This window comes from Myxine glutinosa, chromosome 10, assembly GCF_964187855.1.
Source record: "Myxine glutinosa chromosome 10, kmMyxGlut1.1, whole genome shotgun sequence".
Lineage (NCBI taxonomy): Eukaryota > Metazoa > Chordata > Myxini > Myxiniformes > Myxinidae > Myxine > Myxine glutinosa.
This window is the reverse complement of record NC_136270.1, coordinates 14,192,047-14,218,354: the sequence shown is the minus strand read 5'-3', so window position 1 is coordinate 14,218,354 and position 26,308 is coordinate 14,192,047. Positions and strand designations below refer to the sequence as shown.

Genomic DNA, 26,308 nt, shown 5'->3' with positions numbered 1-26,308 from the left:
ATTCAGAACCTGTGGGTAAATAACCCTTGGTAATTTCCCCAACAGTTTTCCAGACGACAGACTGCCGGTAGGGGACATGTATTGCAGCGTAATACTCAGAATGCTTGTTTTATTTTATTATTATATTATTCCATCGTGTTTCAAATCGTGATATCAACTGTACACTTTTCTTTAGGAAAAAAAATGGAATGATTTTGTACCAACATCACAATGAAACACACTCACAATTCACATATTCGTGAAATTCGAATATTTTCGTCACAATGAAAACATCATCACAAACGGGTACTGGAGACAATGTGACAAACGTCACAAACGGGTACAATATTGGAGAGGCCATTGCCAAAACGATTTGTTTTCTCTGGTACGTGTTTCTGGGCGAGTACTGTTTCAGATAAACTGGTAAAATGCCTACCAAACGGAAAGCCTCATTAACGAAAACGTCCAAGGAAGCTGTTGCAAGAAAGAAGGCTCGCCTAGACGAGGACTATCGGAGGCAGGAACAAGTACGTGACACAGCTGCACACCAGTCTCGGAGGCAGTCCGAGGAATACAGATCTGGTGAACAAGGACATGACAGAGCTGCACACCAGTCTCGGAGGCAGTCCGAGGAATACAGATCTGCTGAACAAGATCGTGACACAGCTGCACACCAGTCCCGGAGGCAGTCGGAGGAATACAGATCTGGTGAACAAGGACATGACAGAGCTGCACACCAGTCTCGGAGGCAGTCCGAGGAATACAGATCTGGTGAACAAGGACGTGACACAGCTGCACACCAGTCTCGGAGGCAGTCCGAGGAATACAGATCTGGTGAACAAGATCGTAACACAGCTGCACACCAGAGCGCTAGGAAAATCCAGCTTAAAGTGGCTCTAACGCAAAAGATGAGGATTGGAGCCGTGTTTGATGTCCAGCACCTTGAAGAAGCTGACTATCCAGCAAAGCAGCAAGGTCACAAGCTGCCAAATCTGTATGATACAGGACGTAAGTGCCCCTTCTGCAAGGCCCACTGCTGGAATGACGAACGACCTGGATTCTGCTGTGAGAAGGGAAAAATTGCAATCAATCTGCTCGAGACCTACCCTGAAGATTTCAAAGTTCTGTTCAACCGAAAGGAGTTTATTGAGAAGATACGCCAGTTCAACAATGCCTTGGCCATGGCATCGATCGGAATCAAGGAGCACTTCATGCCAGGATTCAGCCCCATGGTGAAGCTTCAAGGTAAAGTCTACCATTGCATTGGACCACTCCAGCCAGAAAGTGATCAATCGCTTCCAACGTTCACTCAAATATGGTTCCATGACAGTGACGAACTGGAAAACCGACTGCGATTTAATGAACAGCTCAACGGTAATATTGACATTCTGAAGACTCTCCAAGACTGGCTGCGTCAGAACAATCCCTACATCCAGTCTCTGAAATCTGCCCTTGAGTTGATGGAAGCAGACAACAACATCACCATGGTTCTGCATGCAAGAAAGCGGCCTTCAGGTGAGCATGCTCGACGTTACAACCTCGTGCAGGCAAGCGAGGTATCCATCATCATACCCGGCGAGCATGTGGACCTACGTCATCCTCTATAAGCGTGAAGGTAGACTTCAAACCATCACGGAGCTGCACCGGAGCTATGATCCTCTTCACGATGTGCTGATGTTTCCCAATTGAAGCCCCGTCCGTAGGGCGGGTACCGTTGCTAGTTTATTTTAATCTTAACCCTTCCCTCCACACTGACAAATTTCCTTAACCAGGGTCGAACAAAAGTTTCACAAGCTGGAAGGCGCAAAAAAGAATGAATGGATTGATGCAGAAAAGGTTTTCCAATTTTGAGGTTTACCTTGGAGCATCTGCTGGTTCCCATACAGAACATCTGGAGAAGCCCACATACCAAATATGTACATTGGATAGAATGGGATAGGGGAGAGGAGATCAATTTATTTTACTCATTCACCAAGAACGAGACATCAACAGAGTACCATAATTTATTTGAAAATTCGTTTTTCCTGCATGTGTAGAGGATAACATAAAATCATGATACAACTTGGCTTGTTTCACATCCCGACACGAGCATTAGGTCTTTAATTATTTTATCCCATATTCAAATCACACATATTGTTTCCCATTAAATGTCTTTGTCCTGCATACAATTTATGTAACCTTCTAGCCTCAATGCTTCCAAGTACCCATCCAACTCGAGTTTAAACCGTTACTGTTTCAGTGGTCACCATTACTCCAGGGAGACCTTCTTTTTTTTTTTGGTATACAAGATCGAGGCTCATGAAAGAGCTAACATTAATCACACAAAAAGTCAAACCGACACATAAAACACAAAATAAGGGGAGCGGTAGACAAGATGGGGAGAGAGGGGGAAGGACACAAACACAACATTTGAGAGCAGGGACATCGAGAGAACTGTGGGAGGGAGAGGGCTTGGGGGGGAGGTGGGAGAAGTATAAAACACATGGACACTGCAAGGACTTTCAAAAGATCAAGGTTTTGGATGTGGGAAGATAAGAGATGGTGGTGGACAGCTGTTTTAAAGACCTGGAGGGAGGAGTGGGATTGAAGGGAGTGAGGGAGTTTGTTCCAGAGGCAGGAGAAAAGAGGAATGAAAGAGTGAAGGTGAGCAGAGAGCCTAGATTTTGGCAGTTTAACCATCAGAGGGTTGCTGGCAGATCTTGTGCTACCTGTAGGAATATTTGGCGGACAGAGCACAGAGAGAGCTGGGGGGGGGGGGGGGGGGGGAGCAAGGCCGGAGAGGAGTCGGTAGTAGACAGAAAGACCACCAACCTGCCTGCGGTGAGTGAGTGAAAGGCCCTCGGAATTAGCTTCATCGCAGGAGATTCCAATTGCCTCTTCATGCCTCTTCTGGTCTTCCCAACTCTCCTCTTCACTCTAAAGCTAGCTAAGGCCCCTGGTCTTATCACTGTATTCTGCTGAAGAACTCTTCTGCACTTATTACTGTATACCTATATTCTATAGCTATACCCTCCATTATCTTAAACATCTCTATTAGGTCCCCTCGTAAACGCCTCTTTTTAACGAATAAAGTCCAGTCTCCTTCAGCCGTTCCTCATAGCTAGTCCAGGAATCAATGTGGTCGCTCTGCGATGGACCCTTTCAAAGGCAGCTAATTCAATCAACGATTCAATTATTTCCCCATTACACATAAAAAAAATAAAATCAATAAAGATCCCGATTTTCAAAATATTAAATCTTTATAAAAGTCTGTCAATTTACAGGTATTGTGAAGTTGTATACAATGTAAAGTCACTATTTCAATGGGCTTGATTGAGCTCCCTTAGTTCCTTGTCAGTTCCTTGTACATTAGTTCCTTGTACATTAGTTCCTTAGTTCCTTGTACCTTGTCAGTCATTGCAAACAAAATGAGCAGAGATTAGCTCCAGAGACAAGTACAGACATCCAACGACAATCTGAGAAATAAAGAAAGCTCCGATGGTCTCGTAAAGGACAGAGAAAGGGGAATTTAGGCTTTAGAATATAAACGTTACCAAGGCAACCCTCGATTGCTACACAACTCTGCATGTTAGGATCAGCAGTTTAAAACAGGTCCATATGGCAAACGTTTTGCACAATTACTTCACATTTTTTCCCTTTGTACATACAACACACTTTTACAGTTCTCCCCTATATGTTGTTGCATTCACCTGGTAACTCTCACCCATATATACTATGTTTGCAAAAGTAGGAAGCATTTGAAAAAGATGACATGAGACTATGGTAACAATATAGTTACTTTATTAAACTTTTACAAAATACCAATGACACATTGTATTGTTGAAATGGCAACGCCTTTGTACTTGAACAGCTGAGGCATCAGAAATCGAGCGGAGAAGAGGACACCCTCCAAACCATACACCTACAAGGTAGAATCAAGAGTAAAGGCGAACGGTGGTGTCGGCGCCAGCGGTGAAGAGCCATGGCTGTGTAGGATGGAATGTCACATCCAGTATGCCCAGATCACGTGTCACCTGATGACCCTTGAGAACCTTCACTGGAACGATCAAGGGGTTCTTGAGCAAATCACTGTGGGTCGAGGGGAAACCATGAAGCAAGATTAAACATGAGGCTGTCATAGTTCCATTATAATTTGGCTATGTCTAACAGCAGGGGTCAGTAAACCTGCATTGTGGCACGTGTACAGGTGAAAATCGGAACTTGCTTTTTTTTTTTTTTTACTTAAAAAAAAACAATTTGAATTTCAGACGTGCACGCACGCACACACACACACACACACACACACACACACACACACACACACACACACACACACACACACACACACACAATTGCCTTATTACCCCACACATACGAAGCAAAAAGCAGCGTTAATCAATTGGTTCATGTCCATCCATCTTATCAGTTTATGATCGAGGAAAAACTTATTTAAACTACAGTATATATATAGTAGGGGAGCTCCCAATAGAGTTCGTGACCATTTTCCCGTGATCAAGGTTTGAAGGTTGATTTTGAAAGATAAAAATATATATAAAAAAATAAGCTTGGGTATCTTTTTTTAAAATGCGGGCTAACTCGGCCAGAGGACAAAATCCAAGATGTCCGCCAAAACCGCGAAATCGGGCATATTTCCGCCTACGTGAATGCTACATATACATATTGGGTGTCCATATGTGGGTTTTTCTGGGCCCAGATCTTGCATCTTACATCAGTCAAGTGATATTGTGACTTAAAATGATATTAAATGATTAATGTTGACCAAAATCCAAGATGGCCGCTGCAAAAAACCATGTATTGTATATGTTCATAATTGTGCATACCATAGATTCATCGCTGGCGTCTAAATACAGTTTTACATGACTAGTGTTTTCATTTATAACCTTATTGTTACTATGAATGACTTTTTGAGCAGGTAACGAACCAAGATTGCTGCCTTATCTACAAGATGGTTTGATTAAGTTTCACAGGTATTTGTTCACAGGTAGTTGTTAGTATTAATTTCCAGGGAGTACCAGGGTGGACAATGGATCAAGGCATTACAGTTAAGTATATTCAACTAATAATAGTTAAAATATTAGTTAAGTCCCTTTCTTTAAGAGATAAAGATCTGTCCTGTTCAATATTTAAGTTCAGTTAAGTCTTAACATCATTCATATCATGCTGTCTGATGTACGGTATGTACAGTAAGTAATAGGTTTTATTTTTCATTGCAGAGTATACCATGGCGACACCACCCATTCAAGGAAAGAAGAGAAAGAGTGAAGATGAGGACCAGCCTCCAGGACTATCAAGCTCCAGTGAGTGTATCCTCTGTCATAAGCATTGTGATGAGGAAAAGAGTAGCTTAAGCCCAGAAGCCTGGCAGCATCTCCAACAACAAGCAGAACGATGGAGAGGATTGGACAAATACGGTCAAGTCTTTGATGCAGTGCCATGGCACAATGGACCAGCTGGAATATATTTCCACAAACTGTGTAAAGTTCAACTGGCCAGTAACTATAAATTGGAGCAGGCACTAAAGCGACAAAAGAAATGTTTTGAAACAGAAATCTCTCGCAGCGATGATGTAGCTGACGAAGCACCTGGACCATCTTGCGCTCAGAGACAATCACGATCACAAACCGGTATTATACAAGACAAACATTTGTGTATTTGGTGTATGAAGGGAGAAGACCTGAAACACCCTGGACGGGACAAGTGGCACATCATGCAACAAATGGATGCATGGCATGTCTTCAAAGGTCACACAGTCCATCTGGACGACGAGAATATGCGGGATCGCATTTTGACACTGATTGATTCCACGTCAGATCCATTTGCCACAGAGATCCGCTACCATCGGTCATGTTGGACGAAATACATCAAAGTCCATGATTATAATGATCAACATTTGCACATGCACAATGTACGACTGGCAGAAGTACGTCAAATGTTTTTCAAACATGTGCGCACTGTAATTTTTGAAAGACATGAACTCCGAACACTACAGAGCCTTCTACAAGACTACACGCAAATGCTGGTGAACTTTGGCATGACTGTGAACACTGTGAAGTCTAGCACAATAAAATCTATGCTCCAAACGGAATTCAGCGACCAAATTGGTTTCCACGAAAGAGTTACAAAAAACAAGAGCTCAATGGTTTTTGACACGTCAGCTGGTGGAACATACATAGAAGCTGCTGTAAATTGCCTAGGTGCAACTGATGACCAACTCGTCTCAATTGTAGCGCAACGAATTAGAGCTGAAGCAGCAAAAGTATCGCCAATGATCTGGCCACCTCACATTGACGATTTACTCAATGAGGACGAAACAAGCAGCCTACTGAAACAGCTCATTTCCCGTCTAAAGTCTTCAAAACCTCAGCGTGACCTTGATATGGAGGATGACGACTCTGCAGTTATCGCTTTGACTGCCTTGCTCTCTTCATATATGACAGGCAAACGAACTTCATTTGGAACAAGGTTGTCTGTTATGATACACGGACTAACCAGAAGCCGGGAACTTGTCGAGTTATTGAAAAAATTCTCAATTGGGATCAGCTACAAAGACGTGCTACATCTCTATGATGCTTGGGCCAAGTACGATATTGAGCAAACAAAGCATGTCCAGAGGAGCTTGCACTGGGTATGCCAGGGACAGCAGTAATGGACAATGATGACTTTTCTGAGGACACGCTAACTGGCGCGAACACTTCACACCGTACAAATGTTATGTTTGTCCAGCCACTTGATTTGGTTCATGCTCCAGAGGAATCGGCCCCAGAATTAACAATTCCCAAGTCTAAAGAAATGAAGCATCTTTGCATCGATCAGCATAAAGTCCATCCTTACAAGACTGTCCAGCGTGGAGCTCCAAGTATGCGAACAGGTGTTGACATTACTCCTTCAGATACTAAAGTCCAGAGGCAGCGAGGACTCATTCATGCCATGGCACGTCTAGATGAGACTCATACACCACCTGCACCATGCAGTCAAACAGTTGGGGGATTTGCAGGTTTCCAGTCAACAGTTCAGCCGCATGTTGTCAAAAGCAAGCCGTATTACTTCTTGACTTTTCCAAATCCTCCTGGAAAATCTGTAGTGCACGAAATAATGTGCCGGATGGTTGATGCAGCAGGCAAAAAGAACATGCCCTTCATCCAGTTGGTAGGAGATCAACCAGTGTATGCCTTGATAGTGCAAATGAGATACGAACACCCTGATAAATTCAGTGTCGTGTTGCCTTCTATGGGCCCATTTCATATTCACATGTCTTACATTTCTGCCATGAATAAGCGTTTTCACGGGTCTGGCTTGTCTGACATCCTCGTTGCGGCAGATGTTATTGCAGAAGGGTCTGTGGACCAGGCATTACGGGGCTAACACTACAAGAGGAGCATACGATGTCTCCGATTGATGTATGAAACTCTGCTGAGAAGAATCATACAACAGTCACTACAGAATGGGGGAAGCATCTCAGATGAACTTGAAGCTCACTTGACTGTCCTGCGGAATCCTTCCTCAACAGCAGAAGAACGGCAGGAATGTTATGCGCTTCTGGAAGCCAACCAAGAGGTTATTTCATTGGTGGCAGATGAGTTCAATAGAATTGAGGAGTCCGGTGGTTCAATGGCAAAGTACTGGATCACATTTATGGAGATGACTGAAATATTGATGATGAATCTGCATGCGTTGAGAATCCAGAACTGGGAACAATTCAAGTCGACATTACGTTTAATGCTACCATGGATCCAGATTTATGACAACGATAAATATGGACGGTGGTTGGTTGAGTATTGGCTGGAAATGGAATCCCTCCCAGAGGATGTAGCACAATACATGCGAGATGGCTTATTTGCTCAATCCATGTCGGGAAAGCCTTACTCATGTTTGCCATTGGATCTCTGGATCGAGATGACAATGAACAAGGGTTCAAAGATGAAAGCTGGCTGGCTCAAAATTTTGAAGAACGAAAAGATGCTGCTGTCACATTCCCGAAATCTATCTATAATTCCAGTAATCTCTGTATGTGTGTCTGTGTGTCTGTGACCGCTGTTTCTCGACAACCACGGGTCCGATATACTTGAAACTTGCCAGGTATATTGCTGGGGACCCGAGGATGTGCCTTTTCAAGGTTTCATATTAATCGGACAAGTAGTTACCGAGCTATGGCGATTTAGCCGTTCGCCGTTCGCTTTGGCTTTGCGAATGGACCAAACCATTTCATGTAAATAGAGGGGGGGGGGTTCTGTGGTCGTTGCGAATGGACCAAACCATTTCATGTAAATAGAGGGGGGGGTTCTGTGGTCGTTACTGTCACGTGGTTTCAAAGTTTTTTTTTGTTGTTGTTGTTTGCACGCATGTTTTTTTGCACGCACGTACGGGCACCCACGTACGGGCACGTCCTAGTGCTAACAATGTTAATAGAGTCCGATCCTCACTGCATGATCTTGCCAGCACATCAGAATCAAAACGACATCACAGTGAAAATGCTCCCACTCGCATGAAGGAAGACGAACAAGCTGTACAAGATATTAACAACTGCATCACTGAATTCGGCTGTGACCCTTTCAATGAAGAAAACAAGGTCTTGAAGTCACTACAGTCTGGAATGGTAGCTTCTGATGACCTCATTCAAGATTTTGAATCGGTCCACACCGATGGCGAGAAATGCTTGAAGGCATTCTGTGAAGACAGAATGTTCAGCAGCAACAAACCTTTCCATGCAACCATTCACAGGAATTTGAGACGGAACTTCAGCAACCCACCTTCAGTCAAGACTGGCGAGCGCATCATGAAGTCAGACGCAATGGAGAACAGAGCGATGGCAGCAGTTGTCTCACTTGCTGAAAATGACACCGAAAATTTCACCTTGTCAGAGATAATGTCGTACCGAGTCACAGATGAATGTCTGCCAATATTCAATATCAACGGCACCATGAAAAAAGTGCAAAAATCTAAGTTGGTAGAAAAATTCAAGCTACATGCGTTGGAACCAACACCAGACAAGTACACGGCGATCCTGGACATGGGATTTATATGGCGTTTGTCTACGCCATCGGTAGAAGACAGGGAAAAGGCTGATGGAATTTCCTACACCTGGAGAGACTACGCATCGAAGGTGTTCGCCGTCATTATGAGCAGACATAAATATGCATCACAAGTTGTGTTTGTCAATGACAGATATGATGTTTCCCTGACCGTCAAGGATAGCGAACGCAAGCTTCGAAAAAGCACTTCTGGATTTTCAGATGGCTCCAAGAATGTATTTTTCAAGCAGTCGGACAAATTCCCATCTGCCAAAGGATTTCAAGACTTCTTCCACAATGCAACAAACAAGCAGCACCTACAGATCTTTCTCAGAAACGAGTTCAGCGTGTTGTACCGAAACTATTCTAACACTGAATTTGTCTACTGCGTTGGGCCCACATGTGTCAATCTATCGACAGGTTTGCCTGTTACAGACTTCCAGTGTGAACAGTTAGAAGCAGACACATGCATGTTCTTCATCTACTCACAAATACGTAAAGCTGGAATAGAAACACCTGTTATCATCGACGCAGAAGATACGGACGTGCTTGTATTGGCATCGTATGTTGCTCATAGAACTGAAGGGGTGCTCGCAATGAAGTACAAAAAGCAGTTCATAGATTGTACAGCTTTCTGCCCGAAGGAAATAGCAGATATCATAGTTCCTCTTCACGTCCACAGCGGCTCAGACACAACAGCAGCATTCTTTGGACATGGGAAGAAAACCATCTTCGACATATCATCCACTTCACCTGAAGCTAGAGCGTTCCTCAGTGAAGTAGGGAAACACCTACCGGTCCCTCAGCAGGTGCTTGATCATATGACGCTGTACACCATACGGTACATATACAAGGACAAACAAAGTACCACTCTGTGTGATGCTCGGGCCAGGAAGTGGCGACAAATGAAAAGGAAATCAATACTGCGGCTTCCACCAGACAAAGAATCCCACGATTTGAAAGTCAAGAGAGTGAACTATCAAACCTACGTGTTGCTCAACTACGAAAAACCTGATGCGCCACCGTCTCCTTTATCTCATGGCTGGCATCTCGAGGAAGGCACGTGTCTTCCATTGAGGTACATTCACCCAGCACTCCCAGAAAAACTAACTCAGGCTTTGGACAGCAGCCCAACTATGGATGATCCAGTCGAGTCTGGGTCCGAGACGGACGATTCGGACAGTGAATAACAATTTCAATCTATCCAACACAAACAAACTGTTATAACAACTATTGTCATTTTCAACCCTACCGTATATGCTACTTGTGCAATGTGTATCACTGCTTGTAAATGTAATGTCATGTCACTGTAAATATAATAAAACAAAATAGAGAAAGATAAATTCTTTCTTACTGATTGCAAATGAAAACCTTGAACATTGTGTCAAATAAAAGACGTTGCAATAGATACAATGTACAGTAGCCATAACTGCTTATCTAACGGGCGAGAGGCAGCCATCTTGGTTCGTTACCTGCTCAAAAAGTCATTCATAGTAACAGTAAGGTTATAAATGAAAACACTAGTCATGTAAAACTGTATTTAGACGCCAGCGATGAATCTATGGTATGCACAATTATGAACATATACAATACATGGTTTTTTGCAGCGGCCATCTTGGATTTTGGTCAACATTAATCATTTAATATCATTTTAAGTCACAATATCACTTGACTGATGTAAGATGCAAGATCTGGGCCCAGAAAAACCCACATATGGACACCCAATATGTATATGTAGCATTCACGTAGGCGGAAATATGCCCGATTTCGCGGTTTTGGCGGACATCTTGGATTTTGTCCTCTGGCCGAGTTAGCCCGCATTTTAAAAAAAGATACCCAAGCTTATTTTTTTATATATATTTTTATCTTTCAAAATCAACCTTCAAACCTTGATCACGGGAAAATGGTCACGAACTCTATTGGGAGCTCCCCTACTAATATACAGTCACGTGAAAAAGTAAGTACACCCCATGTAAAGTTTTGACTTTTTCAACATATTTCAACATACAGCTATTTGATCTTCATTTCAACAATATTGACAGATAAAAGTGATACAATATAACAAATATCATGAAACATTTACATTTTGTAGTCCATTGTATAATTTAAACAAAAATAAATGCAAATTTCGCATGTGGATAAAGTAAGTACACCCCTACATTTATCACTTCTTCAAATACCTAAAATTAGAATCAGGTGCACCAGATCAGGTGCAAATGATTAGAACATCGTCAGAGAGGATCTTGGAGGAAACTGTCTTATTTAAACATCAGACATTTAGTTTGGTTTGCTCTTTGTTGTTGAAGTGTGCGGCGTCACCATGCCTAGATCAAAAGAGCTCTCTGAGACCTTCAGAAAGAAGGTTATAGATGCCTACGAGTCTGGGAAGGGATTTAAAAAGATCTCCAAACAATTTGAAATCAATCATTCGACTGTCCAAAAGATCATCTACAAGTGGAGAAGATTCCAAACAACTGCCAACTTGTTCAGGCCAGGCCGCCCCAGCAAGTTCAGCCCGAGAGCAGACCGCAAGATGCTGAAAGAAGTCTCGAAGAACCCCATAATGTCATCACGGGACCTACAGGTAGCTCTTGCCACTGTTGATGTCAAAGTGCACGAGTCTAACATTAGAAAGAGGCTGCACAAATTTGATCTACATGGGAGGTGTGCCATGAGGAAACCTTTCCTGTCCAGAAAGAACATCAGGGCAAGACTAAAGTTTGCCAATGAACACCTAGGCAAAGACCAGCACTTCTGGAACAATGTGCTCTGGACAGATGAGTCAAAGGTAGAGCTATTTGGCCACACTACCAGAAGACATGTTTGGCGAAAACCAAAGACAGCATTTGACCACAAGAACCTGGTACCAACTGTAAAGCATGGTGGTGGAAATATTATGGTTTGGGGCAGCTTTGCTGCATCAGGGCCAGGGCAGCTCACCATCATAAAATCCACTATGAATTCTTCATTGTACCAGAGGGTGCTTGAGGATAATGTGAGGCCATCTGTCGGAGAAGTTGAAGCTCAACCGAAGGTGGACCTTGCAACATGACAATGACCCAAAACATACCAGTAAATCCACCAATGAATGGCTGAAAAGAAAGAAATGGAGGGTTCTGGAATGGCCAAGTCAAAGCCCGGATCTAAATCCCATTGAGATGTGGGGGGATTTGAAACGAGCTGTGCATGCAAGAAACCCCTCAAACATCGCACAGCTGAAAGAATTCTGCATGGAGGAGTGGGCAAAAATTTCTCCCAGTCGATGTCAGAGACTGGCAGACAGGTAGACAGTTATAAGAATCACCTACTTGAGGTTGTTTCTGCCAAAGGGGGCAATACCACCTATTAGAGCCAAGGGTGTACTTACTTTTTCCACATGCGAAATTTCCATTCATGTTTATTTAAATTATACAATGGACTACAAAATGTAAATGTTTCATGATATTTGCTATATTATATCACCTTTATCTATCAATATTGTTGAAATGAAGATCAAATAGCTGTATGTTGAAATATGTTGAAAAAGTCAAAACTTTACATGGGGTGTACTATGTACTTACTATTTCACGTGACTGTATATACCACCTTTAGAGGCCATTTTCCCCCACAGAGTGGGGTTGGCCTTTATCAGGCACCATGGCCCCCTTTTTAAAGCAATGTTTTACAGCTGGATGTCCTTCCTGCCGCCAACCCTGTTAGTTCCCCAAGGCAGTGTTCTGGGCCCTGTGCTTTTTCTGGTCTTCATTAATGATCTCTCTGACTCTCTTGAAAATCCTCTCTATCTCTTTGCTGATGACTCTACTCTCTGTCGCTCCATTCTTCATCCCTCAGATCGGCAGTCTGCAGCCTCCTCACTCTCTGCAGACCTGGACAAAATCACAGACTGGGCTAACAAGTGGAACATGTCTTTCAATCCTGACAAATCTCACACTCTTACGATGTCTCTCCGAAAATACCGACTGGACAACCCTCCCATCCACTTTCTGAATAATCCTCTCCAAGAAGTTCTGTCACTCAAGCTTTTGGGTCTCACTATCTGCCATGATCTTTCCTGGGAAAACCACATTTCAAATCTGGCCTCCAAAGCCAGTCGCCGACTGGGCATCTTCCGTCGTGCGAAGTCCTTCCTTGGCACACCTGAGCTCCACACCACATACAAGGCGTTCATCCGCAGCTCAATGGAATACTGCTCTCCCCTCTGGGCTGGTGCTCCTGCCTCACACCTAGCTCGTCTTCACGCTGTTGAAACCAAAGCATTCAGAATCATTGGAATCTCCCGCGATGAAGCTAACTCCAAGGGCCTCTCACTCACTCACCGCAGGCAGGTTGGTGGTCTTTCCGTCTTCTACCGACTCCTCTCTGGACTTGCCCCCCCCAGCTCTCTCTGGGCTCTGTCCCGCAAATATTCCTACAGGTCGCACAAGATCTGCCTGCAACCCTCTTATGGTTAAACTGCCAAAATCAAGACTCTCTGCTCACCTTCACTCCTTCATTCCTCTTTTCTCCCGCCTCTGGAACAAACTTCCTCACTCTCTTCAATCCCACTCCACCCTTCAGGTCTTTAAAACAGCTGTTCAACACTATCTCTTATCTTCCCCCATCCAAAACCTTGAGCTTTTCTCTCCCCGCTAATTTCACCCCAATTCCACTTTTTTGAAATACCAACTTCTGTCCTGGAAGTCCTTGGTGTCCTTGTGTGTTATACTTCTCCCACCCCCCCCCCTCCCCCACCACCCACCCCTCCCCACGCCTCCTCCCCCCAAGCCCTCTCCCTCCCACACATCTCCCTGCTCTTAAATGTTGTGTGCTCTCAAGTGTTTGTGTGCTTCCCCTTCTCTTGTCTTCCGCTCCCTCTTTTTATATATTTTGTTTGTCTGGTTGATTTGTTTGTGAAGTAAATGTCAGCTCTTTCACGAGCCTCGATTCAGTATACAACAAGTACAAAAAGTTTTAATTAAAACAAAAGCCACATCGATGTTACACAATACCTAGATGCAGCTGTGCCTATAACGTCGATGTTATAGGCACAGGACATTCCTATTGATTCGATTACTTGATGTTATTTTTGTGCAAAGTGAAAATATATCTCGGCAATTTCCCGTGTGTGGTGACGAATTTTTAATATATCTCGGCATTTTCCCGTCTGTTATTTCAGGCGGTGTATGACTGACCATGCCGCGATTTAAAAAAAATATATCTCGGCAATTTCCCGTGTGTGGCGACACGTGAACGAAGCTATGCTCCTCTCTCCACATTATTGTGACGACATATAAATTAAATATTTCATCGTGACGATTGTCATCAAATGGACGAATTTTTAATATATCTCGGCATTTTCCCGTCTGTTATTTCGGGCGGTGTATGACTGACCATGCCGCAATTTAAACAAAATATATATATCTCGGCATTTTCCCGTCTTATTTCGGGCGGTGTATGACTGACCATGCCGCGATTTTAAAAAAATATATCTCAATGGACTTGAAGTTACAGGCCTTTGAGAATTCATTTCGTTCTATAAAGGGCAACTTTCATCGGATTTTCTTCCCGTTTTTTTTCAACCGAGTCTAAAACTATGTTAGCGACTGTGAAAAATGAAATGATATATCGAATTTGATTTGAAATAAAACTGTGTGAGAGAGGAAGACACCACGGGCCTACAAAACAGGCCTCAAAGCTATGCGAGTTAATAAAATGGTGGATATTTGTTTATATGAAGCCTCTCCCAAAATGGGTAGAGCTATGGTTCCCAGAATGGGTGGAGCTTTGAGGTTTTGTCTTCTCTGCAAGAACAACAAGAAGAAGAAGAACAAGAAGAAGAACAACAACAACAGCAGAGGGCACTCTATGAGCAGCGTCTGCGATGCGGCTAAAAGGTCACCTCTTGAGACAGGCAGGGAATTACCAGTGAACTGGTACTCAATTTGCCGACCTTGGAAGGATGATAAGCTGAGTCAGCCTCCCTGGCGTTAATTCAGTGATCGACCGGGATTCAAACCCAGGATCCTAGGATCCCAAGCCTGGCACCCTAACCGCCAAGCCAACACCACGTTAAACTTATATAAATTTAATGTTATATTTTAAACACGATTTGGAACATGAATAAGAAGACAAATCTTTCATTTTAACGTACTTTGTCTCTGAAATTGTCCCGTTCGCACATGCTCAGAGGAGTGCGATCATATTTTTACTTTATCTGTCTGCCTGACAGTCAAACAAAATTGAAAATCATTCCAAACAGGAAACTTACTGTTTGTAAAGATGTTATAATGGACACACACACCAGGCACGAAAAACGAATGCAACGTGTTAAATTAGGTGGTGCAATAGACACTGGGTAAAATGGTGGTAAAACCGGAATGAATTTATTTATACGACTTTTACAATCTTTATTTTGCTTAAACTTAATTGTACACCTGAAGACTAGAATACAGATCGTCTTCATAATACTTCCGAGAACCTCCAGTTTTGTCGTGCTTCAACTTAAATAAAGGTTCAGTGGGGTGATGTACAAAGGGGCTGTTTGTAGAATTTATGGTGATGGAAAACGCAGACATCAAAGATAAAAAGCAGTTTTATTTTGTCAATCAAAGAGCAGATAAGATGTTGCTGTCAATTTGGATATATTTACACCACCAACATTAAAAATCATAACCAACATAAACAATAATTGCCTTCATGTCATAGTGATGTCAAAATGACGGAAACAAAGATAACATGATTCATATACTTTGCATCTAGATAAAACAATCAAGATAAAACTAATTAAGATTGTCAATCAGGCCGACACCAGAAGCAACTACCGACAACATATACAGCGCTGAACCTTTAAAGAATGCAGGGCCTCACTGGGGTAATATAGATTACAGTAGATCTGAGAACGAATGACGTGTATTAAAGTAGATCTGCGTGTGGACGGCACTGACCAATTGCAATAACCTCTCCTCTCCATTTACCACTCTCGAAATAAAGTTTTTCTCCACTCTAATAGAGGCATGAATAAACATGCATGATAAATGAATGAGGAGTACAAGAGTGATGTAGCAAGTTTTATAAACAAAAAATGCAACTTTGATAGAAATGTGGAAAAAAAAAGTATGACAAAATATTTATGAGCATCTCTTCGGTGGTGTATTTATACAATGCCACGTTAACGCTCGAAATCCTAGGATTCGTTATGGAATGAATTGTTTGTTTATATACGACTGTGTAATGTTGAAGGTTTATTCTTGAAGTTGAGTAATGAGTAAAAAGGTAACACTAACAGGTTGTGTTGCAGTTATACTTTAACATGCATAGAAAAGATCGTTGGGGTGTGAGATCTTCGGTTACTTCCGGATCTAGAATCGTCTGGCAAATACGACTAGTTCGCAGAGGGTGGGACTTTGGTGAATATTTCCTCTCCGAGGATACATGAATGGGAAATCAGAGCAGAGAGAGCGGACGGAAAATAACAGCAAGTCAAGAGTTGCTGCATGCATATACCTTGCCGTGTGTACCGCTTGCCTTTTACTTACATCATATAAGAAGATAAAAGATCTCACCTGTAAACCATCCCATGGCAAACGATGGCAGTGGCGTCATCCGAAGCCGAAGCAAAGAGAGGGTAACGCTTATGAAAACAGACAGCTCGCACAGCTTTCCTGTGGTGCCTGCAGCAAGCCCAGGAGAAAGCATGTTCATGTGTGCTTGCTGATGATATTTGTACACAATTGACAATTAAAGCATCATAAGCAAACCCATCTCAAGACACATGCGTGAGACACTGACCTGCCTTTTCTAGAGCATACAATGTTAGAGGAGCTTTCAAACAATAATAAATAAAGATGACCAAGACCAATGTCAGATATATGAAAATTGGTGTTCAGTCGAAGAAAGATAATTTGATGGGTAAAAAGAGACCCATCAGTTAAGATTTTGTTGTCTAAAAGAGTGAAATGACTTGGTTAATCAACTGCGAGCAAAAAAGCACACAAAGCTTTGCTTGGAGTTTCTTTTCTTTTTTCTATTCTTTTTTGAATACAAGGTCGAGGCTCGTGAAAGAGCGAACATTAATCACACAGAAAGACAAACCGACACAAAAACATATAACATCGGGAGCTGTAGACAAGATGGGGAGAGAGGGGGAAGGACACAAACACAACATTTGAGAGCAGGGACCGAGAGACATGGAGACATCGAGAGATCTGAGAGAGGGCGAGGGCTTTGGGGGGGGGGAGGGGCATGGGAAAGGGGGGGGGTGGGAGAGGTATAAAACATATGGACACGGCCAGGACTTCCAGGAAAGAAGTTGGAATTTCAAACAAGGTGGATCTGGGGTGAATTAGCGGGGGTAGAAAAGATCAAGGTTTTGGATGGGGGAAGATAAGAGATGGTGGTGAACAGCTGTTTTAAAGACCTGGAGGGAGGAGTGGGATTGAAGAGAGTGAGGGAGTTTGTTCCAGAGGCGGGAGAAAAGAGAAATGAAAGAGTGAAGGTGAGCAGAGAGCCGAGATTTCGGCAGTTTAACCATCAGAGGGTTGCTGGCAGATCTTGTGCGACCTGTAGGAATATTTGGGGGACAGAGCACAGAGAGAGAGAGCTGGGGGTGCAAGGCCGGAGAGGAGTCGGCAGAAGACAGAAAGACCACCTACCTGCCTGCGGTGAGTGAGTGAAAGGCCCTCAGAGATAGCTTCATCGCGGGAGATTCCAATAATTCTGAAAGCTTTGGTTTCAACAGCGTGAAGCCGAGCTAGGTGTGAGGCAGGAGCACCGGCCCATAGGGGAGAACAGTATTCCATTGAGCTGCAGATGAAAGCCTTGTATGTGGTGAGGAGCTCAGGTGTGCCGAGGAAGGACTTCGCACGACGGAGGATGCCCAGTCGGCGACTGGCTTTGGAGGCCAGCTTGGAAATGTAGTTTTCCCAAGAAAGATCATGGCAGATAGTGAGACCCAAAAGCTTGAGCGACAGAACTTCTTGGAGAGGATTGTTGAGAAAGTAGATGGGAGGGTTGTCCAGTCGATCTTTTCGGAGAGACATAGTAAGAGTGTGAGATTTGTCAGGATTGAAAGACATGTTCCACTTGTTTGACCAGTCTGTGATTTTGTCCAAGTCTTCAGAGAGTGAGGAGGCTGCAGACTGCCGATCTGAAGGAAGAGGAATGGAGCGGCAGAGAGTGGAGTCATCAGCAAAGAGATAGAGAGGATTTTCAAGAGAGATCATTGATGACGACCAGAAAAAGCACAGGGCCCAGAACACTGCCTTGGGGAACTCCAGCCTGAACAGGAAGAGGAGATGAGAGAACCCCATTCAGGGCCACACGTTGACGACGACTAGAGAGGAAGTCAGCCAGCCATACGTGGAGATTTCCATGGATACCAAAGGAGGAGAGTTTGGTGAGCAGAGCGGGGTGCCAGACCGTATCGAAGGCACGTGATATGTCGAGGGAGACAGCTCTAATTTCCTGTTTGGCATTGAGGACCTCCATCCATTGTTGAGACAGCAGAAGCAGCATGTCCAGAGTAGAGTGACCTGGTCTGAAACCAAATTGAGCTCAGAGATCAAGCCATTGGAGAAGAGGCAAGATTTCATATCCGAAGCAATGATGGATTCCATGACTTTGCTGATAATTGGGAGAAGGCTGATTGGTCTGTAGTTGCTAGGATCTGTTTTTGCACCTTTTTTGTGCAAAGCGGTGATGTTGGCTGATTTCCAAGCAGATGGCAGTTGACCTTGAGCAAAAGAGAGGGTGAAGAGAACAGAGAGAGGGTGAGATAGAGCGGCAGAGCAGGATTTTAGGACCCGTGGGCTGATGCCGTCGGGTCCAGTTGCAGAATCAGAGTCGAGGGTTGACAGAAACTTTTCCACCTTGTCAGGAGGAAAGGACACGGAGACCAGGAGCAGCTGGGTACGACTGGGTATGGTGGGTACAGAGAGGGATGGGTTTGGGACACAAGATTTAGAGGCAAACACAGAGTTGAGGCATTCAGCTTTTTCACATGCGGAGTCAGCTGTGTAGCCGTTTGAGGTAAGGGAGGGGATGGAGGGGGAACAAACACCAGAAACGGATTTGACCAGACGCCACCAGGATTTGGAAGAGGGAGACAAATAAGAGAGTTCGGTCTTGAGACAACAACAACAACAACATGCATTTTAAGGCCATGTTCCCTGCTAGAGCGGGGGTTACCCTTGCGGTCCCCATGACAATCTTCTCCATTTTGCCCTATTTTCTGCATCTCTCCTTGTTAACCCCCTTGCCCGCATTTCTTCTTCCACCATCTTTAGCCAAGTCTTTCTCGGTCTTCCCCGTCCTCTACTTCCTTCTACATTAACTTCCTTCACTCTTCTCAACCAGTCACTTTCATCCTTCCTCAATACATGACCAAACCATCTCAACCTGTTCCTCTTCACAGCATCAATCACAGGCAATATTCCCATCATCTTTCGCAATTCATCATTTGTCTTCCTCTCTCTCAACGATACTCCGCACATCCATCGACCCATTCGCATTTCCACCCTTTCCAGCCTTCGTTGCTGCTCTACGTTCATTACCCATGTCTCGCTCCCATAAATCATAACACTTCTCACACATGCAGCATACACCTTTCCCTTCAGCTTCAGCGACACTCTCCTCCTCATCAGCACGCCACTCAGTTCCCGAAACTTCTTCCATGCACATCTCACTCGAGCAACCGTTGCCGAGTCTGATCCACCTTCTCCATTCAGCATGTCTCCGAGGTAGCAAAATGTTTTCACACCTTCCAGCTTCACGCCGTCTCCAAGATCCAACTCAACATTTCCTCCATCTGCAGCTCCCTCTGTGCACACCTTACATTTGAATGTAGCTGCCACACTGGTTAATGACCCTCTCAGACCACTACATTTTTGATGAACCCACTCAGCACACATTGTACATTGAATGGAGTTCACTCCGACACCCTTCCTGCACACAGCACACGGCCACTTCCCAGTTCTTTCCACCTCACCACATGCTTTACCACTTGCCATCACCTTTGTCTTTCCGATATTCACCTTCAGACCTTTTGTCTCCATACATTCCTTCCACTTGTTCATCTTTTCCTTCAGTCCATCCATACTTCCGCAATCAACACCAGATCATCTGCATACAACAACTCCCATGGTAAACCCTCCTTTACGGTCTGAGCCAGCACCTCCATCACAGCTACAAATAGTAGTGGACTTAGTACCGACCCCTGATGCACTCCCACCTTCACCTCAAACTCACCACTGTTCCCGCCCTTCGTCCTTACAGCTGTGCGTGCTCTTTTGTACATTGCCATCACTACTCTGATCAACCATTCCTCCACTCCTAACTTCCTCAATGCCCATGTCAATACTTTGCGTGGAACCCTATCGAATGCTTTCTCCAGATCAACAAACCCAAAAAACAACTTCTTCCTCTTATCCATGTACTTCTCCTGCAACTGCCTCACAATGAAAAGCGCATCTGTCGTTCCTCTTCCTGGCATAAATCCAAACTGCATTTCGTCGATCTTCACTTTCTTCCTTATCCTCCTCTCCAACACCCTTTCCAATACCTTCATTCCATGCTCCAATAACTTTATCGCTCGGTACGAGCCACACTCCAGAGGGTCACCTTTCCCCTTGTATAGAGGGACGAGGGTACTCAGTTCCCAATCCACTGGAATGCGGCCTTCTTTCACCACCAGATTACAGATCTCTGTCATTCTCTTCACACCCCAACTTCCTGCTGCCTTCAACATATCTCCCACAACTCCCGTCGGCCCTCCCGCTTTTCCACTCTTCATTGCTTTTATCGCTTCCTCAACTTCCTTCTCAGTTATCTTCTCTGCCGGTCCTAAAACTGGGTTACTCTCTATATTGCCATCCCATTCATTCTCTGTATTCAACAGCATTTCCATATATCTTTTCCATCTTCCTTTAATTCTTGAGAACGGAGAGAGATATTCTTCGGTCTTGAGAACGGAGAGATATTGTTTCCTGGCTCTCCTGAGGGTGGACACACACTTGGTTCGGGCTTTGTGAAAGGAAATGAGATTTCCTTCCGTTGGATTTGCTTTCCAGGAGACGAAGGCAAGTTGTTTCTGGGCAACAGCCTCACCACAAGATTCCATGTACCATGGACGGGAGGAAGGGTGTGACAACTGAAGACGAGATGGGATAAATCTGTGCATGAGGGAGAGCAATTTACTTTGGAAGAAAGTAAATTTTCTGGGACTCAAGGGAACCAGGCTCTCATCTATCAATCACATTTTTCAATTCTTCAGGTTGTTTGATGGACTTCGAGCATGGAGAAACCACGCTCCCTGCATGAAGCTTATCAGGGTATTTAGGAAGGCCAAGGTCGCCAATCCCTCACTTCCCCTACTTGCCCATATATCCATGGGCTCCCCAGAAAGGTTCCAAATATTATGTGGCCTCACCAATCATAGTTAGAGGTGCGTCGTTAACCAGCATATAAGCTGAAAGGTTTAATAATCACGAAGTGGATGAAACAGTGATGTGTTGCCCTGACGAGCTCCAACAAGGGCGAAACTGGTCAGGACATTCCCTTTCATCTGTTTGGTGACAGAATTTCACTGACATTCTTGCACTGCTCTCGGCCCTTCTGGGTTTGTAGTCATGACATCATCGTGATGGTATCAGCACGGTATTTGTCCAGGTCGGAGAATTTCAATAATCACATTTGTACAACTCCCGACTGCTTAAAAACAACAGTGATGCTTCCTGGTCATGATTGGTGGGCAAAATACAATGTGTCCATGTGACAGATGGCACCTGTGGGTGCCAAATACAATTTGGCCTCACTGTTCACAGTTAGAGGTGCATCATTAACCAGTATGTAAGCCGAAAGGCTTCAAAGTCACCAAGTGTATAAACAGGTCATGAAACAGTAAGTTTGTGCCATTGCTGCATTCACAAAACATATGGAGCTGAAGCTCCTCCCCAGAGTGTTTTGTTTTGTACACCTTTTATTCTTCAATTATTTCATCTGTGATGCTTTACTTATGGCCTCACTCCTCCCACCCTCACATCCCTCTGCCCATTCTTAGGTCATCCAGGTTGCAGATGCTCTTCCACCCAGGTACCAGACACACTGTTTGGTGTCTATAGAAAAGTTGTCTCATGGCCTGGAAATTTCTGGTACATTATCAAGATTGGTTAGAGCAACTTTTCTTACTTTGACACAAACCAAAATGTTACTACCTCTCAATAAATCAAATCTCAGCTGTGTTTAGGACAGTGGTGTCATCACATATCACTGGCTGCCTCCTTACCACCATAGTTTACAAATAAAAGTAATAATAAAATGCAAATCCAACATTGCCGTGCATGGGCTGCATGTTCGGCATTTATTTTCCCCTCCATTGGTTTCCACTCTGCCAAGAGACCCTGTCACCATATTTTAGTGGGCACTTTGCATTTTGTTGATATGCTAATCGTGCATTCTAGACCGAAAACTGTGGGTGGAGGGGCAGGGGGGGGTGCGGGGGGGGGGGGGGGGGGAATGAGGGAGGGGGGGAACGATGAGCTTATTTTAATGTTTTAAAACATTTGATTTCAGCGAGTGGTAAGAACATCACTGGGAAATAATTACGGTGTTTTATTCAATGTTTGGCTTACTTCAGCACTTTGTAGGGTCTGGTGGAAAGGTCCAGGTCGAACCAGGTCATACGTCGGTCATAACTGCCACAAATCACATGGTCCCCTGTGGAAAATGATTCATACAATTAATATTCGAGCTTTAGATTCAACCTGCAACACAACATATGGTATTTTAACCTGAAGTCACATGCAACAGTCAAAGAGATGCGCTGACATGGAAACACCAAAAGGCTATTCTCCTCAGACCTCCAATGAGCACATTTCCATCCACTGCAGGACTAAAGACTCCCTCAGCTTATTTTTCGGGGTTTGAGAAATGAAGTATGTGGGAAAATAAGGCATCTTGTCCACATGCCAAGTGATGCTTGGTATGAGTGCGCAGCCTTTGGAATTGAACCCATGCGTGACCGTGGAGAAGAAGAAGCAAGTCTTTGACAGACTCATTTGTCTGTCTTCTTTGACATTTTGACAATCATTTGACAGAACAGCAACTCCCCTTTTTCCATTCTTTCAAAATGTTTCTTACTTCCACAGTCCACCGACTACAGTAGACCTACTGAGTTGAAGGTTAATACAATATCCAACAGTGGTTACATTCAGGACCAAAGAGACTCACCTGCAGGGTGAATTGCCAAGCCTGAGAGCCACTTGCAGCTGGCCATCAGCTTTTTGGTAAGTTCTTGCTTGATAAGATTGTAAATGCGCACAAAGCGTTGTGTGGCCACAAAAAGGCATGGCCTCAAAGGATGAAAGGCCACAGCCTGAACCAAGCCTTTGTTGCGCCGGAAGGGAGCCTGAAAAACACAAACATATTTTGTCAGTCAAAACTCGTACATACAGTACGTACCAATCATATTTATTGCCACAAATGCACCGTAAACCAATTATTCTAGAAATGTTGCTTCAACTGACATGGTAGAGGTGCACAAACATGCAAGAAGCTGGAATGAAAGCTAACTCTCATGTATATCTGAAGTATAATAAAGAAAAGACCTTGCAGGCCGAAACACCTGTACAACAAAGGTTGCACACGTGCATCAACACCTGCATGCGTGCATGTCCATGGCAAGATCATAACGGCATTCAGACATCTTTAAATGGTTGAGATTCATGTGGCTAAAAGACTTACCTGTGAGCGCCGTCGAGTCACCTGATGCACAACTACCTGACAACCGCCAGACTCTGCCACCACTACTGCAAAGTAGTCTCCCTTTCCATGCCAGGTAACTTGTTTCACTGGCTGTGGGTAAATGGCAAATTGGTCACATTATATTGTAGGCTGTACAAGTAAAAGATTTCAAAATGAAAATCCATTTTTCATGTGGCAATGCTGACCTTGCTGGATAATAATATTGGCTCACAACAGTTAGAGACATTGCAAGTTATTAGCCCCCTTTGGACTTAGTCCAAAATGGGGGCTTATGAATTGGGTTTCGTCCGCCTGCAACCATATCTCGGAGATGTATGAACCAATTTTGTTCATACTTGGCACAAAGACAATACATGAGAGTATACATATGCAGAAGATTTTGTTTTGCAATCTAACCAAAGATGGCTGACTGACGGCCTTTAACTCCGCACAGAAAAATTACTGAAACCACGTGGGCTACGAGATTTTATGTATTTTCTTCTTGCATTTTAGTAACAAAGGTATCCATCCCCAGTGACGGGAAAAGTTTAAGTTATTCTTTCAATTTAAATTGTTTAATGGATTTGTAAAAGGTTAATTGTGTTGCAATCTTGGTTTCACTCGGAGCCAAAGCTCTGAGCTACTTATACCGCCTATTGCAAAACGGTGGTGCGACATTGGGCGATGGAGGTTAAATTAGTCTAAAAAGAGGACAAAATGAAGCTATTTTAAATTGTGTTACTCCATGAAGATCTGCATTAAACTACTTTAATCCAGATATTCATGTTGATTTTAAAGATTGCTGGAAGGGATGATAAAGTGACTGACTATATTCCATCAACAAAAGTGAAATGAAAATACAAACTAACCAATCAGCAACTTTTCCAACGCAGTGCGGGAAATGGCCATCGGAAATGGGAGACAGACAAATGCATGGACAGACACCACAATTCGCAATGAAAAGAAAATGTCGTAGAATAAACTAATGCTCGATATATAAAACATGTGTTTATCTACATGTGTGTGTGTGTGCGTGTGTGTGTGTGTGTGTGTGTGTGTGTGTGTGTGTGTGTGTGTGTGTACATAAGTGTGCATGTATGTAGGTTTGAGTATGTAGGTGTGAGTAAGTAGGTGACTCCACTCTCTGCCGCTCCATATCTCAACCCTCAGATCGGCAGGTATCAGCCTCTTCACTCTCTGCACCCCTGGACAATATCACAAACTGGTCAAACAAGTGGAACATGTCTTTCAATCCTGACAAATCTCACACTCTCACTATGCCTCTCCGAAAAGACTGTCTGGAAAACACTCCCATCCACTTTCTGAACAATCCTCTTGAAGCAGTTCTGTCACTCAAGCTTTTGGGTGTCACTATCTGCCATGATCTTTCCTGGGAAAACCACATTTACAAGTTGGCCTCCAAAGCCAGTCGCCGACGAGGCATCCTCTGTCATGTGAAGTCCTTTCTGGGTACTTCTGGGCTCCTCACCACACACAAAGCTTTCATCAGCAGCTCAATGGAATACTGCTCTCCCCTCTGGGCTGGTGCTGCTGCCTCACACCTAGCTCGGCTTCACGCGGTTGAAACCAAAGCTTTCAGAATCATTGGTATATCCTGCGATGAAGCTGATTCTGGGGGGCCTTTCTCTCTCTCTCACCACAGGCAGGTAGGTGGTCTTTCTGTCTTCCACCGACTCCTCTCCGGCCTTGCTCCCCCTGCTCTGTCTGTGCTCTGCCCCCCAAATATCCCTGCAGAACGCACAAGATCTGCCAGCAACCCTCTTCTGGTGAAATTGCCAAAATCAAGACTCTCTGCTCACCTTCACCCTTTCATTCCTCTTTTCTCCCGTCTCTGGAAAAAAACTCCCTCACTCTCTTCAATCCCTCTCCTCCATCCAGGTCTTTAAAGCAGTTGTTTGCCGCCATCTCTTGTCTTCCCCCATCCAAAACCTTGATCTTTTCTACCCCCATTAAAACACACCAAATTCGCCTCTTTGAATCCCCAACTTCTTTCCTGAAATTCCTAGTAGTGTTCATTTGCTTTATACCATGCACCCCTCCCTCCTCCCCCAGCCCTCCCCCAGCCCTCCCCCTTCCACAAATCTACCGACGTCCCTGTTCTCTACTGTTGTTGTGCTTGTGTGCTTCCCTCTCTCTCCTCCTCATCTCCCGCTCCCTTAATTGAATGTTTTAAGTGTCTGTGCATGTTTTCATGTTCAATGTGTTCGCTCTTACACGAGCATCGATTCTGTATACAAAAAAAAAGAAAAGAAAAAAGGTGGGAGTATGTTGGCGTGAGTATGTTGGCGTGAGTACGTTGGTTTGTGTATGTGGTGTGTGTATATAGGTGTGTGTATGTCGGTGCGAGTATGTTGGTGTGTGTATGTAGGTGTATGTATGTAGGTGTGTATAGAAACCAAGACATGTATGCATGGGTTTCTAAAATTGACATAACCATGTGTTCATCTCTTTAAGAATGCATCATCTCAAACAGGAGCAAAAATCAACAAAAATACACTATTTGTTTTTTCAAAGCTTGTTCAAAAACACAAGTTGATTGGTACAAGTCAACAGTTCCTTGTTACCCTCCCTAAGTCTAATCTTGA

At 43.9% G+C, this 26,308-nt stretch overlaps 1 protein-coding gene across 1 annotated transcript in view; it reads right to left on the bottom strand.

Moving 5' to 3' along the window:
- Nucleotides 1-3,742: 3,742 nt before the first annotated feature.
- BOP1 (BOP1 ribosomal biogenesis factor) overlaps nucleotides 3,743-26,308 on the bottom strand; it is a 200,002-nt gene continuing 177,436 nt past the window's right edge. The window contains exons 14-18 of the mRNA XM_068102104.2: nucleotides 23,703-23,813; nucleotides 23,190-23,367; nucleotides 22,592-22,676; nucleotides 16,529-16,636; nucleotides 3,743-4,047 (exon numbers count right to left, since the gene is read on the bottom strand). Coding sequence (XP_067958205.1) covers nucleotides 3,894-4,047; nucleotides 16,529-16,636; nucleotides 22,592-22,676; nucleotides 23,190-23,367; nucleotides 23,703-23,813 — 636 coding nt within the window. The 3' untranslated portion in view covers nucleotides 3,743-3,893. The remainder of the gene's footprint in view (nucleotides 4,048-16,528; nucleotides 16,637-22,591; nucleotides 22,677-23,189; nucleotides 23,368-23,702; nucleotides 23,814-26,308) is intronic.